The following is a 16,291-nucleotide window of genomic DNA, read 5'->3' as shown; positions in this document are numbered from 1 at the left end:
ACCTTCTGACATTGGCAACCTAGCGGCATTGGGATAGGTCAAAACAAAGACTGGGATGCCATTTCATCTTTATCTGCCACATATTACATGCTTGTGAAACATCTTCCCAGGGTGTCACGTCATGAATTCCACCAACTGAGGCATTTCTTTGTACTCTTTCAGTCAGCCCTCCCTAAACCCCCTGTCCCAAGAGCATTTGCGTATCTTTTTTTCACTCTTTTTCCCCCCCTCTCCAGTCTGTGTTTTCCTCGCACTTCCCTGCGATTATAAACAGCTGCGGAGTTCAAGCAGTACCACGTTAAAATGTGTATGTTTCAGATGTCCAAACTGGGAGGCCCCACTCCTCTCCCTTCTCCCTCCCTCTCTATTTTTGTCATTCTTTTCCCCAATAAATGCCTCAAAAACCGGTAGTGGTCTAAAAATAGATTGTGGCGGAGCTAAATATAGTGCTTGGTTGGCGGGGCTGGCTATGAGAGTGGAGAAGAATAGGCATGGAATAGCTGTGTGTGTGTGCGCGCAAAGCGCCAGGTTGTTCATTCAGTCTCCCTCTCTCACAGGGACGACCGTGAACACTTGCCTCCAGAGACCACATGCACATGACCCGGGTGGTCAGAGACCCAGTGGTGCCAATAGACATTTGATCCTCGGGATAAAGGATTTCATTCACAGCTTTTTTTCTTTCTCTCTCAGACTCCCTGTCTTTTTCTTCTCCTCTCAGAGAAATGAAAGGCACAGCTTTCTTGTTGTTCATAATGCTTCATGAGCAGCCTTGTTTCAACCCGTACAGACAGAAAGTAACGCACACACTCCTATGCATCAGACATTTTAGTCATTTAGCGGACACTCTTATCCAGAGCAAGTAAGTGCCGTGTTCAAGGGCACATTGGCAGGTGTTTCACCTAGTCAGCTCAAAGGATTTGAACTAGCAGCCTTTCAGTTACTGGCCCAACACTTTAACCGCTAGGCTACCTGCCACATTATGTCACACGTAGACAAATCTCTATGATTTGTTCATCAGGTTTCAGGTAGTCAAATGTTCAAGGGGTAGTTAAAGTCATGATGGGAGTAAGGCTTCACGACATTTGTCACACGGGTTGAGAAGGGAAATAACGGCAGCTTCACCTCCATTGGGGCTTGAAAATGTCAAGTCGTTTTCACACAAGTTAATTGGCAGGTAATCACCCCTAGCAGGAGTTACAAATGTGAGAGATGTCACCCACCCCCACGGCCAAGGCAACCTGCTGGTGGAACCATAATGAGGCCTGCATGCTAAAGATAAGCTGAACCCTCTCCTCGCCATGAGTTCACGGCAGCGCACGGTACTGTACAGAGCCATGATCGCGCGGAGCTGCCTTCAATTGCTCACGCAAACTGCAAAATTACCTTTAAAAAAAGAAGATTAAACAACGTCTTATGGAATGGCAGGGACTGTGAGGGGACAGACACAAGACAACAATAAAAGTCTAGCTTGCTTTTAGATTCCTCTTTTGGGAGAAGCACAAGACAAAATGGCAGTGTGCGCATGCTGATTACAGTCCTTAGCTCAGCATTTTGTTCCACATCAGACAGACAGACAGACAGCCAGTCCAGAAAAGCAGAACTCCTGACTAGGAACTACAACTAGCGTTTTGATCATCACAAACATTCTGAGGTCCGTACAAGCGGAAGTCTGAGGTACTCACAACAACAAAAGGCTTTTTAAAATAGACCTTTTGAAATGTGCCAATATTTTGTCCCTGTGGTATGGAGTAGTAGTGCAGTGGCAGGCCACTTCTGAGGCCACGCTGCCAAGCGCATGCTTTTTCACTACACAGCCCAAAAAACACTTCACGCCAGTCATTAAGATGAAACGATGCCTTATTCTTTGAATCTATTTGTGGAAAACTTTGAATATTGAATATCTATTTTTATAGCTGGTGTTTCCTGCCATGCCCCTCCCATGGTGGCTGTGGACAGGGAGGGAGGGAGGCAGGGAGTGAGTGTGGAAACTCAAGGTCACAGCGTAGAGGTCAAACGGCTGGTCATTGTTACTCAGGGCCCCCACCAGGCCTCCGGGTCTCTTTCCTGTTGTGGCACCAAGCGATAAGCGACACAGAGACAAAAGACGATAACTGAAGATTGGTGGGCCACAGAGGGGACGGCGGGGGGGGGGGATCAAGGCGACGGGGAGTAGACCTACTCATTTCAGCCAGAACCAATCACTCATGACCAGCCCTTATGTAGCTAGGGGGGGCTACAGTAAGTCCAGTTATTCTCCTACTGGTCAAATACATGTTCTTGGTGTCCCTTGCATAGTTTTTTTTATAAACACTGGGGGCTAGGAGGGGAGGACAGTATAGATTGGGGTATAAGTGTCCTCTTTATCCATCTTCACTGTGCTGGCATTGTGCCTTTATAGTGGCTGGCTCATTATGAGTGATTCAATGTGAATGGTCACACTGTCCTCCTGACTGAAGATGCTGCTTCTGCTAACAGTCTGATACAGTCTGACATTGACATGATTTGGGCCATGAGTGCTCCTTCTTTATGGACAGCACAGTCCTCTTGTATAGTGGCTGAGACTTGTCTCTGAAACACTACTGTTTCTCTTTGGACTCCATGACCGCTCCACCAAAAGCACCACATCCATGTCCCCTTCCCAGTTTGAATGGGATGAAAATGAATTCGCAGAGGACACACACATGAAAACACACTCTGTCCATTTCGTATTCTGCTTTTCGTTTAACTCATCCTCCAGTAGGGTGATCCCAGACAGCTGTAATTGCGCGCTTTGGAGAGCGATATTACCAAACGGATTCTAACTGCCAGCCTTTGATTCCTGATTATAGTGTTCCAGAATACCAGGACCAGGGGGCTTCAAAGCAGCCAAATCACTGAGGAGTCATTGATGCATTTATTCATTTTTTAAACGTCGCCTCAACCCCATTGCAGTGGGATTCACAAATTATAACCAAAAAGGATTCTGAATTCGGGGTGCAATAGATTGCCACACATGCACACGCAGATGCACAGACACAGACACAGACACAGACACAGACACAGACACAGACACAGACACAGACACAGACAGACAGACAGACAGACAGACAGACAGACAGACAGACAGACAGACAGACAGACAGACAGACAGACAGACAGACAGACACACACACACACACACACACACACACACACACACACACACACACACACACACACACACACACACACACCACCTATCTCTAGGCATATCCCCTCTCTCTACATGGTACTGGCATGTTCAGACCACGCTTCATGAAACTGTGGCCTTCCTGTCTTTGGTCTGCCATCTGCTTCCAATAAGCTAAGCCAGGCTGATCTCTCTGATGTTCCCCCACTTGCACAAGTGGCTGAGAGAGAGAGAAATAGAGAGAGGGGGAGCTAGAAGTCCGAGCACTCTATTGCTGTATCCCACCGCTGGCTGCCACCAACAAGGCATCTGTGAATGTGCTTAGAGTGCAGTAACATGACGATGGGGCATGAATCCACAGTGGGCCCTTCTCATGGCCCCTGCTATCTTGTTAGCTGTGATGGGAAGGGACATTGTTTCTCCCCATAGCTCCTAGTCATTCACAATGGGCTGCTCTCACCAATCTGCTCGGGTGAAATTGAGCATGGTACTTTGTAATGGTGAGGGAGCTCTGCTCTCCGCCCTGTGGCCTCACCCCACACACTTTCGCACACATGGATGAGAGGTTGCCACACACTGGTATGGGGTGTGTGTGTGTGTGTGTGTGTGTGTGTGTGTGTGTGTGTGTGTGTGTGTGTGTGTGTGTGTGTGTGTGTGTGTGTGTGTGTGTGTGTGTGTGTGTGTGTGTGTGTGTGTGTGTGTGTGCGTGCGTGCGTGCGTGCGTGCGTGCGTGCGTGCGTGCGTGCGTGCGTGCGTGCGTGCGTGCGTGCGTGCGTGCGTGCGTGCGTGCGCGCCATATTGGACCCAGACAATGACACTATCTAGGCTCAGTCAGAAACGTGACCAGTAAGAAGTTGTTTATCTCACATAACAATCCCTCATGATTTTCCCTTTCTTCCACACACCAAACATGATTAACCATAAGTTACCTTGTTATTTGAAACCCTTTAATGTGCTTGTTTGTGCTTGTTCAGCAAGTGCTGAATTTGACCACACAAGTACAAGAAGGATTCAGACAGTCTGCGGTCCTGAGCACTCTGGGGCAGGTTTTTATCAAGGATCTCTATACTGCTCCGTTCATCTTTCCCTCGATCCTGACTAGTCTCCCAGTCCCTGCAGCTGAAAAATATCCCCACAGCATGATGTTGCCACCGCCATGCTTCACCGTAGGGATGGTGACAGGTTTCCTCGAGACCTGACGCTTGGCATTCAGGCCAAAGAGTTCAATCTTGGTTTCATCAGACCCCAAAAAATATTGTTTCTCATGGTCAGAGTCCTCATGGCTTGGATTTTACTCTGACATGCACTGTCAACTGTGGGACCTTATATAGACAGGTGTGTGGCTTTCCAAATCATGTCTAATCATTTGAATTTACCACAGTTAATCTTGTTGGTCTTGAGGACCTTGCGAAACATCAACCGCCCATCTGTCACCATTGGTCATAAACACAATATTGAATGTACGCCTTAGCCGTCATACCCCACTGCCAAGATTACCCAGGGATGAGGCCACTGGAATGATCACCAGTTGAACACTCCTAAAATACGAGCCAAAGCCCCCACCAGGGCAAGGGTTGTCTCCAACAAGCAAACGAGAGAGAGAGAGAGAGAGAGAGAGAGAGAGAGAGAGAGAGAGAGAGAGAGAGAGAGAGAGAGAGAGAGAGAGAGAGAGAGAGAGAGAGAGAGAGAGAGAGAGAGAGAGAGAGAGAGAGAGAGAGAGAGATGGTCAGGGTGGCAGAGTTTCCAACAGCGAACCCTGGTATGGCATGGGCTCTAGCGTCAGCTGTCCCTCACGCTGCATAAACTAGAAACCAAAATAACCTGTGGTATACCCCTTGAAATACCCACCCAAAATCACCCTGATTACAAAGTAGCACGTTCCAAGAAATATTATTATGCATGACATAAGTGTGCATTGCATTCATGGTTTTGTAATGCACCTTCAAAAAGCCTATATTCTCAGCTTAGGGTGTGAGGTGTGAGGTGGGGTGTGGATTTGAAGGGTACAGATGAAAAGGGTATGGTATGTAGGACACAGTGTGTACACTCCTCCTTTTGCACACAGGCCCCCTGACAGGCCGAGCCAGGAGGGAACATCACGAGGAAGGAGTTTAATTAGGAGCCTCCAAAAAGGGAGAGACGGGGACAGAGACACACAGCCAAGCAGCCGAGCAGTCTTTCCTCTCTCGCGTTCTTGCTTTCTTTCTCCATCACTCTCTCTCTCTCTTTCAATCCCTCTTTTCCTCCTGTCTTGCTTCCTCTTTTTCTCATCTCTCTCTCTCTCACTTCAAAGTGTGTCCAGGGTAGCCTATTTTCCGCTTTGCTATCATCAATATAGCTTTGGACTGTGGATCACGGAGCTTTTATCTCCAACTGCTATTAAGATGTCAGCATCTTGATCTTCGTACCGAGGTATTTTTTCCCTCACAATTATTATTTTTTAGATAGACAGACTGGAAACTTTTGATGTAAGTGAAAATATGTGGGAATAAAACAGCGTAAATTTGAGCATTTGACGTGAGTGAGGTGTTTTATCACTATGTTTGCATTATCTACATATCCCCTGAACAGTTCTTTATTTTCCTGCCATTTCTTGACATGGTGTATTTATCTTTCTTTCTATATCGACTATGACTACATTAGCGGGAAAATGTATATTTTTACTTTTATTTATCGTTTTGAAACACTGGCCACTGATTTCCTCGCTTTTGAAATGATGTCAGTGAATCTAAAACAGCAGGCCACGAATGGAGCAGCAGTGGATGACGGAGTAGACTGGGTAAGAGAGGCAGGGAACTAAGGAGAGGTCAATGGGGCACAACGACAGAGGGAAGCAGGGAGTGGAGTGGAGTGTGAGTGAGTGAGTGAGTGAGTGAGTGAGTGAGTGAGTGAGTGAGTGAGTGAGTGAGTAGAGAAAGAGTAGAGAAAGAGTAGAGTAAGAGTAGAGTAAGAGTAGAGTAAGAGTAGAGTAAGAGTAGAGAAAGAGTAGAGAAAGAGTAGAGAAAGAGTAGAGAAAGAGTAGAGTAAGAGTAGAGTAAGAGTAGAGTAAGAGTAGAGTAAGAGTAGAGTAAGAGTAGAGTGAGAGTAGAGTAAGAGTAGAGTAAGAGTAGAGTAAGAGAGAGAGAGAGAGAGAGAGAGAGAGGTGTAGAGTAGAGAGAGAGAGAGAGAGGTGTAGAGTAGAGTAGAGTAGAGTAGAGTAGAGTAGAGAGAGAGAGAGAGAGAGAGAGAAGGCCTTCTATGGCCATGTCATGGCTGCATTGCCTTTGATTGGCTCGATGGCAGCACTTGGCAACAGGTGTGATGTCCCTGACAGGTGGACATGTCTGGGATGAGTGGCATAGCGACCTTGCATGGCACCCTTAAACTGCTGAGCCCCGGTGGAAAGCTAAGCCAGGGCCACATGCCTCAAAGTCATATAACACTCCCACCCTCCATCCCACTACCTCATCAACACCCCCAGACAGGCCCACTGCCCCATATCAGTCACGCCATATGGGTCTCAAGGATGTAGTACAGTTTGATACTGTACTACACAACTACACTAAAGACCAGAGCAGAGTATCCAAATATTTAAAAAAGAGAGAGAGAGAGAGAGAGAGAGAGACAGAGAGAGACACAGAGAGAGGGACAGAGAGGCTAGTGAATCTTGACACGCTACCTCACCACGAGACGCCTCCGGCATCAAACAGCGTTCTCACAAACGAAGCCCTCAGTTCACTAAAACCACACTTTAAAAATAGCTTTATTCTCCTGACATCAGAGATGACTGGAGTGTTATTTGTTTTATAAACAGGCGGCTCACTCTTAGTCACTTCTATCAATTTACAGTAGTGCGCTTCTCTGCTTGCGACGACAAGCAGAGTGTCACGCAAATGAGGAGAATAAAATGGTGAGATTAATTTATTTTAGCATCTCTCTCTCTCCCATTATCTCACTCTCTCTATTTGTCTCTAGCAATGAGACACACACACACATATGATCACCATCAAATCTAAGCTGCATTAAAGATAATGTAATTACAGTGGTGGGTGTGATAGGGAGGCCCAGATGAAAGCAGCGTGAAGCGCCGTCGTCTGTGCAGACAGGAGCGGGTCTGTGATACTCCTCCTGTAGACTAATCTCCTTTTATTGTAGCCGGCCTCTGTGGAGGAGAGAGAGAGGGGAAGGGAGGGAGGGAGGGAGGGGAGGTGGGTCTTTGATGGAAGCTCGAACTATCAGTTGCTACACCTTTCATTTCACTACTTCACTCACTGTAAATCTAATCTACACAATATGGGACACATCTCTGCACTCAACACTGCAGTGTGTGTATGTACACACACACATCAACAAACACACCAACACATGCAGATCGCTCAAGAGTAGGGTTGCAAAGGGAGGGTATTTTACATGAAACTTTAGAATTTTACCAGTAAACTACCCGCATTTTGGTATCTTTCAAGGATTTAATGTAATCTATTACAAGACATCTAGTGGCCCGTTTGGGTACTTCAGATGATCACAGGTGTCAGTAATTATCTCCGGCCCTCTGTGCTGCATCGTCACATGTAAAATATATGAAATAGTTGAATAAGATGGTTTTAAAATTAAATATAGAATGACAAAGCTGTTATACATTATCCGAAATATAAACCATCAAGTTAGTGAATACTATTGGTGTTTCAGCATGACATTTCCTTTTTAGATTTTTTTTTACATACTGTATTTATTTTACTCTATCAATATGTATTTGTTGTCAATATCTTGGCATCAAACTGGTGGCAGTTGTGAAGAAAGTCACTAGTTGGAAGAGTTGCAGAGTTAATTGAAAATAACGCCATTGCTGATTACATGCTTTGTTCATTAATTAGGCTATTTTCTTGAACCACATGGTCTATCTACTAGAAACTCATGGACAATACGGACACAGATATAATACATTTATGCTATACTGTATATGAATACATTGTGTGTTTTTCTCCCAGAGGACACTCGTTTCAAAAAAAAAAAAAGGTTTTAACCCTATCCCAAACTTTAACCCTTACCTTAACCAATCGGAATGAGTGCCTAAATGGAATGTTTTAACCCTATCCCAAACCTGGATCAGAACATTGCGTGTTCCATCGCAGTGGTGGACACTATTTTATAGCTTTTTAGTTTTAACCCTATCCTAAACCTTAACTCTTACCTTATCCATTCAGAATGAGTGCCTAAACTTGATGTTTTAACCCTATCCAAAACCTTAACCCTTAACTTTCAAAATGTGATGTTTGGAGCAACTTTGACATTTGTTGTTTGGAGAAACGTGGAGAAACGTGGTCTAAATCTGCAGTGAGACTGTGAGACCTTGTTGCTTACATACCTACACACACAAGTTAAAACACGTGCTGTAGATACACAAGAACAACACTTGCAGAGAAACGGTGTTAGATATAATTGTATCACTACCACCTTAGTGAGATACTGTATATCTTGGTCTAACGGGGGATAGAAAGACAGCTCTTCTCTTCCCTTTCCTCCTTCGGTGGCATTGAGAGAAAGGGGGGGTGGGGGGGGCGTGCTGTGGCCACAGAAACAGGTTCAGGTGGCCATCAGGTGGCCAAGAGAGAGATTGCTGCCTGCATACACAGTCTTTCAAACACACACTCTTACACTACCACACACCTGCCACACACAAACCCAACGCACACATACATCTGTAGCCATAACGGTCCCGTCCCGGCCTCCTCAGCTGCCAATGTCAGAAATATGTTTTATTTCCATGTTCATCACTGACCGTGCCTCTGTGTTATTACAATGTTGATTGTCCCCATGGCGCCTCATTTGAGAGAGGAGTATGGATTCTATGTATTGTTAGTGAATGTTATTAAATCATTTATGTTCTTCTGAGTGTTTAGCTACATGTTAACTTGTTGACAAAGACACCGCTCTGTCCCCACCCCACTCCATCCCATCTCACATTGATGGACATGGTAATAGATCCTGTCAAAGCACTTTATGCCATACCAAGGACCACATTCCATTTAGCCTGTTAGTACCCACTTTTACCTCTATGACACACACACACACTTTTTTTTATACATCTCATTCATTCCTTTGGTCAGTTGAGTACATTCTCAGGATCCATTCTAACAAGGGACTAATCCACATGTCCTCTCCCCTGCTCTACCCTGGGTCCTGTTCCCCTGCCCTTCAACTGTGTTGTGCGACTGCTCTGTTTGCAGACGTTGAGAAAGAAGGGTCTAAACGGCTGTGACAGCCCTGACCCCGACGCAGACGACTCGGTCGGCCACAGCCCCGAGTCTGAGGACAAGTACAGGAAAATAAATGAAGACATTGATCTGATGATCAGCAGACAGAGACTGTGTGTAAGTACTGCCTGACACTCCCTGAGCTTTCTTCTCACCCCCCTCTCTCTCTTTCTTTTCTTTCTTTCTCCCTTTTTCCATCCATGCGTCTGCTGTCCATCTGATGGGGTTTTTGGTGGGACCCGGCAGGCATTAAGCAAGAAGGAGAACAAAGGTGGCGAGAGCCCGGAGCTCGAGTCTGCTCTCACCCTCACCCCGCGCACTGAGGAGAAATATAAACAGATAAACGAGGAGTTTGATCATATGATCAAAACTTATAAGATACCTGTAAGTACTGGACTTACACAGCATGCAGTCTCAGCTGGCTAAATGATGGACGCTGAGTAACAAGCATCCAAATTAACCCCCTATTAGCCCAGCATTGTGTGACACGGCACTGCACGTGTGGAGAAAAAAAAAACACAAGATAAGACTTCCTCATACTTTGAAGCCCCTACACATACGTGTATTCATAGCAGCTAACTCACCTAAGCGTCATTACCTTAGTGATTTAGTTCAAGTATAGTGCGCGCTTCGCCTCTCACACTCTTTAACCTCTGGCTCCATTTGTGACATCACACCTTTAACCCTTTACCCATGATCCCTTGCCTGGCTCTCAAGGGCGGTGTGGTTTGCATGCAGTTCCTCTTCTCCTGCGCCCACGCTATACACAGCTCAGTCACCCGAAACAACAGAGGGACAGACGCTAAAGCTCGAAAACAACAGGCACATAGGCACATGCACACGTGCGCACGCACACACACAAACACATATGCAAATTCACACCCTACTGTAGCCCTCATTACATAAATTTGAATAAAACATGAAATGAAGGCCCTCCCTCACTGTAAAAAACCCCACCCACAAGTCTAGTTGATTCAACTCATTATTATTAAGTAACAGGTTCCAGACTATTTTTGTTTACTCAACTTTTGGTCAAAGTGTTCCCAGAACAACAACAAAAATTGTTGGCCCAAACCTGGCTCCAACTTGAGAAAACTTTGGCAGAAATTCTGTCAACTTAAAGTGACGTGTTGCCTCAAATTGTCTCATACATTCCTTCAACTACAAATTATTATTTGGGCATCTTACCTCAAAACATGGCTGTGAAACTAGTTACACAAACAGTGCTTTTAACATACAATGTTTTCAACATGCGTACACTATTTGACACACGTGGACATACATAATTGCATCGTGCATGTTCGTTTGTACAGTAAGTATTGTTCACGTCGCACCTGGGATTTGAACACACAACTACTTCTTCGTGGCATTTCAATCTTCCTGCCACGCCACCATGTTTGTGTCAATTATCAGTTAATTATCAGTTATTCTCTCATCATTGCTTTGTTTGACTTATTTAAGCAATTTTAGTTTTTTCTAGATAGTTGTCAAATTTTTGTATGGCATATTATTCTGTTTTAATGTTACTCCTTCAACACCATGATAAATAACATAGTTTTCCTTGAGTGTACTTTTAACAGAGCTGAGATTTACTTTGAAGAGCAAAGTGTAGGAATACAGGTGTAATCCGTTATTGACACAGACATGGAGGCGTAGCAGGAATATAGGAATGCGGTGAACCAAGAGGTTGTGAGTTCAAATCCCAGGTGAGGACATGCACAATGTAATCATGTGTGTCAAATACATAGGATGAAAACATTGTATTTTAAAAGCACTTTGCCTTTTTTTAGGTAAGATGCCCAAATATACATTTCTAGTTGATTGAACACATGAGACAATTTGAACAAACATATCATTTTAAGTTGACATCCTTTGTGCCTATGTTTTCTCATGTTTGTGCCAACCCTTTTTTTTTAAAGTTCAGGTAACACTTTGACCGAAAAGTAAATTTTTTAAAAAGGCGGTGGAACCAGTAACTTAATAATATTTAGTTGAAACAACAACAAAAAAATGTTACATTTGGGCTGGGGGGGGGGGGGGGGGGGGGGGCGAGGAGTGCAGCACTGTAAAATCACATCTAATCAGTAGCAATATATTACCTCCCTGTCATTCAATGATCACTTAGTTGTGACTGTAGAGATGGACCAGTGTCGACCATAACTTCAACTGCACAGAGTAATCAAAGGTCTTAGCAGTTAGTCAGTCCCAAACAACCACAAAATGAATGCCACTCTCAATGGAAGCCAAGTGCTCTCCATACAAACGCCCATATTGGAATGGTTAGCATTATAGCCATGGAGAAAGAGATGATTCCACAGTAGATCATCGAAAGGGAACAGTAACCTCTGGCAGAGTACAGTAGAGGGGGTGGAAGGGGTGTTGTGGTTAGAGGCCGGGGTCGGCGTGAGGTTGGGTTAGGGTTTGGGTGGGGGGGGGGGGCAGTGGCAGTAAGGGTGTCTGCACACAACAAGTGGCAGTTCAGCGTGTGGTCATGACGTCTGCCTAGCACAGGGCCTCTGGGTCGCAGGGGAGGATGAGTGAAAACAGGAAGGATGGCACCACTGAAATGACAGCTTGCAGAGGGGGCCCACTGTACGCACACCCACCCACCCACCCACCCACCCACCCACACACACACACACACACAAACACTTGCCCCCAAGCTTATTCATCCAGAAAGCAAAAGTGGTTGAGGAATGGAAAAAACGTATTTAAACGTGAAATAGAATAGGAGGTGCTCCCTTTTGAGCAATTTAAGAAATCAACCAGACAACCCGCGTCTGCAAAGGGCTTCAGCAAAATCCCTCAAAACGGGTGAGAGAGAGGCAGAGACAGCAATGAAGACGAGGTGAAAGTCAAGGGTTTTGGACCCCAAAAAGTATATTTGTGTGGCTTAAAGGGAAAAGTTAGAGGGGAGAGAAAATGTAAAAAGAAGACGAGGTAGAGCTCATATCCAATTTCCTCTGGCTGATGTTCTCACTGATGAGCCCTTCCATCGCTCTGGGACACATGGCTACAATTAGGGCTATATTTTCTACTTCTTTAAGCTAACATCCAGGAGCGACCACTTCCAGGGCACTCCCAAGGTTAAGCCCTATGGTGGAGTGACACGATAAACATGACAAATCTGTCGCTTGGGGCCTAGGGGCCTAGCTACCAACCAACCAACCTCATCCACATGCTGCTAGTCTTACCTGCCACTTAAAAAACACTTGATCTCGACATGACAGAGACATACCTCTATTTTAGTAAAAACCTTAGAATGGTGTTTATATAATATACATTTACCAAAATCATACAGTATATAGATTCCCAACATCTTGCTCCACAAAATTGAGCTCATTCAGAACGAGTACATTTGTAGTAGACGATATCAGCTTCCATATCTGCTTCAAAAGGATCTGTGCGTTGGGATGAGAAACAATGACCACACAGTGAAAAGTCGCTGGGTTGTCTGAGATGAACTGTTCTTTTCCCTGGAAGTCGGCTATGTTAGGATGTCACAACGTTAATCAAAGGGTGAAACAGGCCCAGAGAGTCAACGATGGGGACATAGAGAGACAAGTATATTGACATTGTAGATGGTGGTTGACCCTTTAAAGATGCCACTGTGGGAAGAGACCGTCCACATTCCACAAACACATTTTTTTCTCAGTCCTGGGTGACAAGTAAAAGTCCCTTTCAGTCGTGATACTATCTGGTCGTTGACCTTTTTTTGTATGACTGTGCTTTCTTTCTCGTTTATCGCTTTCTTTCTCTCGCTCACTGTTTCATTCTAGCTGTGATATTTCTTTAGCATTGGATTATTTTGTTTCTCTCTTCCACTGTAATGTTTAACAGTTATCTCTACGCCTGTGTAGTCAATTGTTGTGTTCTTTTGTTTTGTCTCTCTACTGTGTTAAATCATGTGTTTCTTTTGTCTCTCTCTCAGCAGGGTGTGCCCCCCTCCAACTACGAGATGCCGGTGTCCATCCCCGTTAGCAACCAGAACAGTCTCATCTACAGCCACCCAGGAGGTTCCCTAGGCAACCACAACCTGCTGCCCCTGGCACAGCACATGCAGAGGACCAGCATGTCCCCCGGTGTCACACACAGACCTGCCAGTGCAGGTAACACACAAACAAACACAAACTCTTTCAAGAGAAGCCCTCCATAACCATTCAGGGGAACGCACACAGGAAATAAGGTCCGCTCTAATGACTGATATTTCATTTAAGGGAAGGTGACTCAATATTACATTCAAACCAAGTCAGCAGTCTCCTTCATTTACTGTGAGGCGCTGTCCTGGGGATGTCAGGCCCAATGTTTAGGTTTTAAGTTGCCGGTGACATAAGCACATGAGGCCTGTCGGTTTGTTATTGTTGTCTGAAGGCTCTATTTTGTCCCTCTGGGCAGTAGCCTGCTGCCCACACCCTCACCCTGTCATTAGGCCTGGATGCACTGCGCGCCGGCACAAAGTAAATATGAGTTTTGGCGCTGCCGCCACCACACTAACTGCACACGCTCACGCTCCTCCTACTCCTCCACCTCGCACGACTTAAAAATACAAATGCGTCATTTTTTGGGGACGCTATCGTCCAGTATCCACTCGCAGCGTCCGTTTGACTAGAACTTATGGTTTGTTGGAAAGCTGTGGAATTTGGGTTCACACACACACACACACACACACACACACACACACACACACACACACACACACACACACACACACACACACACACACACACACACACACACACACACACACACACACACACACACACACACACACACACACACACACACACACATCAGCCCTGGCACAAAAGAAGAAGGGCTGATGGTTAAAGTAACTTAGACAGTGTCACTGAAAGGCGAGAGAGGAGGAGGGAGCTGATAGGATGTGGGTGTGAAGGAGGGAGGTCTCTCCTCTAATGTTTCCCTCTTTTCCTCTCATTCCTCTTTCATCTTTCAGGTGGCCTCATGGGTGCTGACCTCACCACTGGTGCGGTTACCAGTGCTGGTAAGGATGACATCGTCCTTCTCACACACACAGATAAACACACACACACAGATAAACACACACACACAGAGCGCCCACTCTCCCACCCAGGCCATTAAACTCATGACTAATGCGAAACCTAAACTAAAATTGAGTTCCTGTCCTTGACGTGTTGATTTTAATGGTCTTGGAGTTCCTCGGGGAATGTTTGTCCAGTTCTGTGTCCGTGGTACATCCTGGTCTTGGCTCAGCAATTCTCTAACAAGTGGAAAAAGGGAAAGAAAATAATATTAGAGAGGGTAGGAAGACATTCAATCACAAAAGGGAAGGTGCTGTGTATGTGAGTTTGAGGGATCTTAGGGATCAGAGGTGTTAAGCCTATGCTTTTATTTATCCTTCTGTCTTTTGCTCTCGCTTTCTGTGTGTCAAATCAAATCAAATTGTACTCGTACATGCGCCGAATACAACAGGTGTAGACCTTACAGTGAAATACTGACTTACGAGCCCCTAACCGACAGTGCAGTTTCAAAAAATACGGATAAGAATAAGAGATAAAAGTAACAAGCAATTAAAGAGAAGCAGTAAAAAATAACAATATTAACAGGGGGGTGCCGGTTAGTTGAGGTAGTAAGTACAGTACATGTAGGTAGAGTTAATTAAAGTGGCAATGCATAGATGACAACAGAGAGTGGCAGTGGTGTGGAAGGGTGAGGGGGGGGGGCAATGTGAATAGTCTGGGTAGCCATTTGACTAGGTTTTCAGGAGTCTTATGGCTTGGGGGTAGAAGCTGTTTAGAAGCATCTTGGACCTAGACTTGGTGCTCCGGTACCGCTTGCCGTTTGGTAGCAGAGAGAACAATCTATGACTAGGGTGGCTGGAGTCTTTTCTCAATTTTCAGGGCCTTCCTCTGACACCGCCTGGTACAGAAGTCCTGGATGGCAGAAAGCTTGGCCCCAGTGATGTACTGGGGCGTTCGCACTACCCTCTGTAGTTCATTGCGGTCGGAGGCTGAGCAGTTGCCATACCAGGCAGTGATGCAACCGGTCAGGATGCTCTGGATGGTGCAGCTGTAGAAACTTTTGAGGATCTAAGAACCCATGCCAAATCTTTTCAGTCTCCTGAGGGGGAATAGGTTTTGTCGTGCCCGCTTCACGACTGTCATGGTGTGCTTGGACCATGTTAGTTTGTTGGTGATGTGGACACCAAGGAACTTGAAGCTCTCAACCTGCTCCACAGCAGCCCCGTCAATGAGAATTTGGGCGTGCTCGGTCCTCCTTTTCCTGTAGTCCACAATCTTCTCCTTTGTCTTGATCACGGTGAGGGAGCGGTTGTTGTCCTGGCACCACACGACCAGGTCTCTGACCTCCTCCCTATAGGCTGTCTCGTTGTTGTCGGTGATCAGGCCCACCACTGTTGTGTCATCGGCAAATTTAATGATGGTGTTGGAGTCGTGCCTGGCCGTGCAGTCATGAGTGAACAGGGAGTACAGGAGGGGGCTAAGCATGGAACCCTGAGGGGCCCCTGTGTTGAGGATCAGAGTGGCGGATGTGTTGTTACCTACCCTTACCACCTGGGGGCGGCCCGTCAGGAATTCCAGGATCCAGTTGCAGAGAGAGGTGTTTAGTCCCAGGGTCCTTAGCTTATTGATGAGCTTTGAGGGCACTATAATGTGTCATGTGTGTGTGTGTGTTGGTGTGTGTGTGTGTGTGTGTGTGCATGTGTGCGCGCTATGTCTTAATGAGCCGAGCATCATCGCACTGCATTATACGACCCTTTAACCACTGTTATTTCCTCTATCTTCACAACACACATATACGTCTAATTTTGTTTGGATATTTTAACTCATTAATAGGCTATCTACTATCATATGTCTTGAGCAAAATACATTTAACATGAGCGTGGCTCGCCATGCCATGATGTTCCTGTGGAAAG

The 16,291-nt window shown here is 45.6% G+C and overlaps 1 protein-coding gene across 14 annotated transcripts in view; it reads left to right on the top strand.

Moving 5' to 3' along the window:
• Positions 1 to 16,291, top strand: part of LOC129825980 (myocyte-specific enhancer factor 2C-like) — a 93,601-nt gene that overhangs the window by 62,783 nt on the left and 14,527 nt on the right. For 4 of the 14 annotated variants that reach the window (XM_055886178.1, XM_055886177.1, XM_055886182.1 and 1 more), the window contains exons 4-6: positions 9,352 to 9,495; positions 13,310 to 13,487; positions 14,333 to 14,380. In XM_055886178.1, coding sequence (XP_055742153.1) covers positions 9,352 to 9,495; positions 13,310 to 13,487; positions 14,333 to 14,380 — 370 coding nt within the window. Of the gene's footprint in view, positions 1 to 4,878; positions 5,561 to 9,351; positions 9,496 to 9,624; positions 9,763 to 13,309; positions 13,488 to 14,332; positions 14,381 to 16,291 lie in introns of those variants that run through there. The other 10 variants (XM_055886181.1, XM_055886185.1, XM_055886180.1 and 7 more) reach the window with 7 other exon arrangements.

Source organism: Salvelinus fontinalis, chromosome 28 (assembly GCF_029448725.1).
Source record: "Salvelinus fontinalis isolate EN_2023a chromosome 28, ASM2944872v1, whole genome shotgun sequence".
Lineage (NCBI taxonomy): Eukaryota > Metazoa > Chordata > Actinopteri > Salmoniformes > Salmonidae > Salvelinus > Salvelinus fontinalis.
Note: the sequence above shows the minus strand (reverse complement) of the source record. Positions and strands in the feature narration are given on the sequence as shown.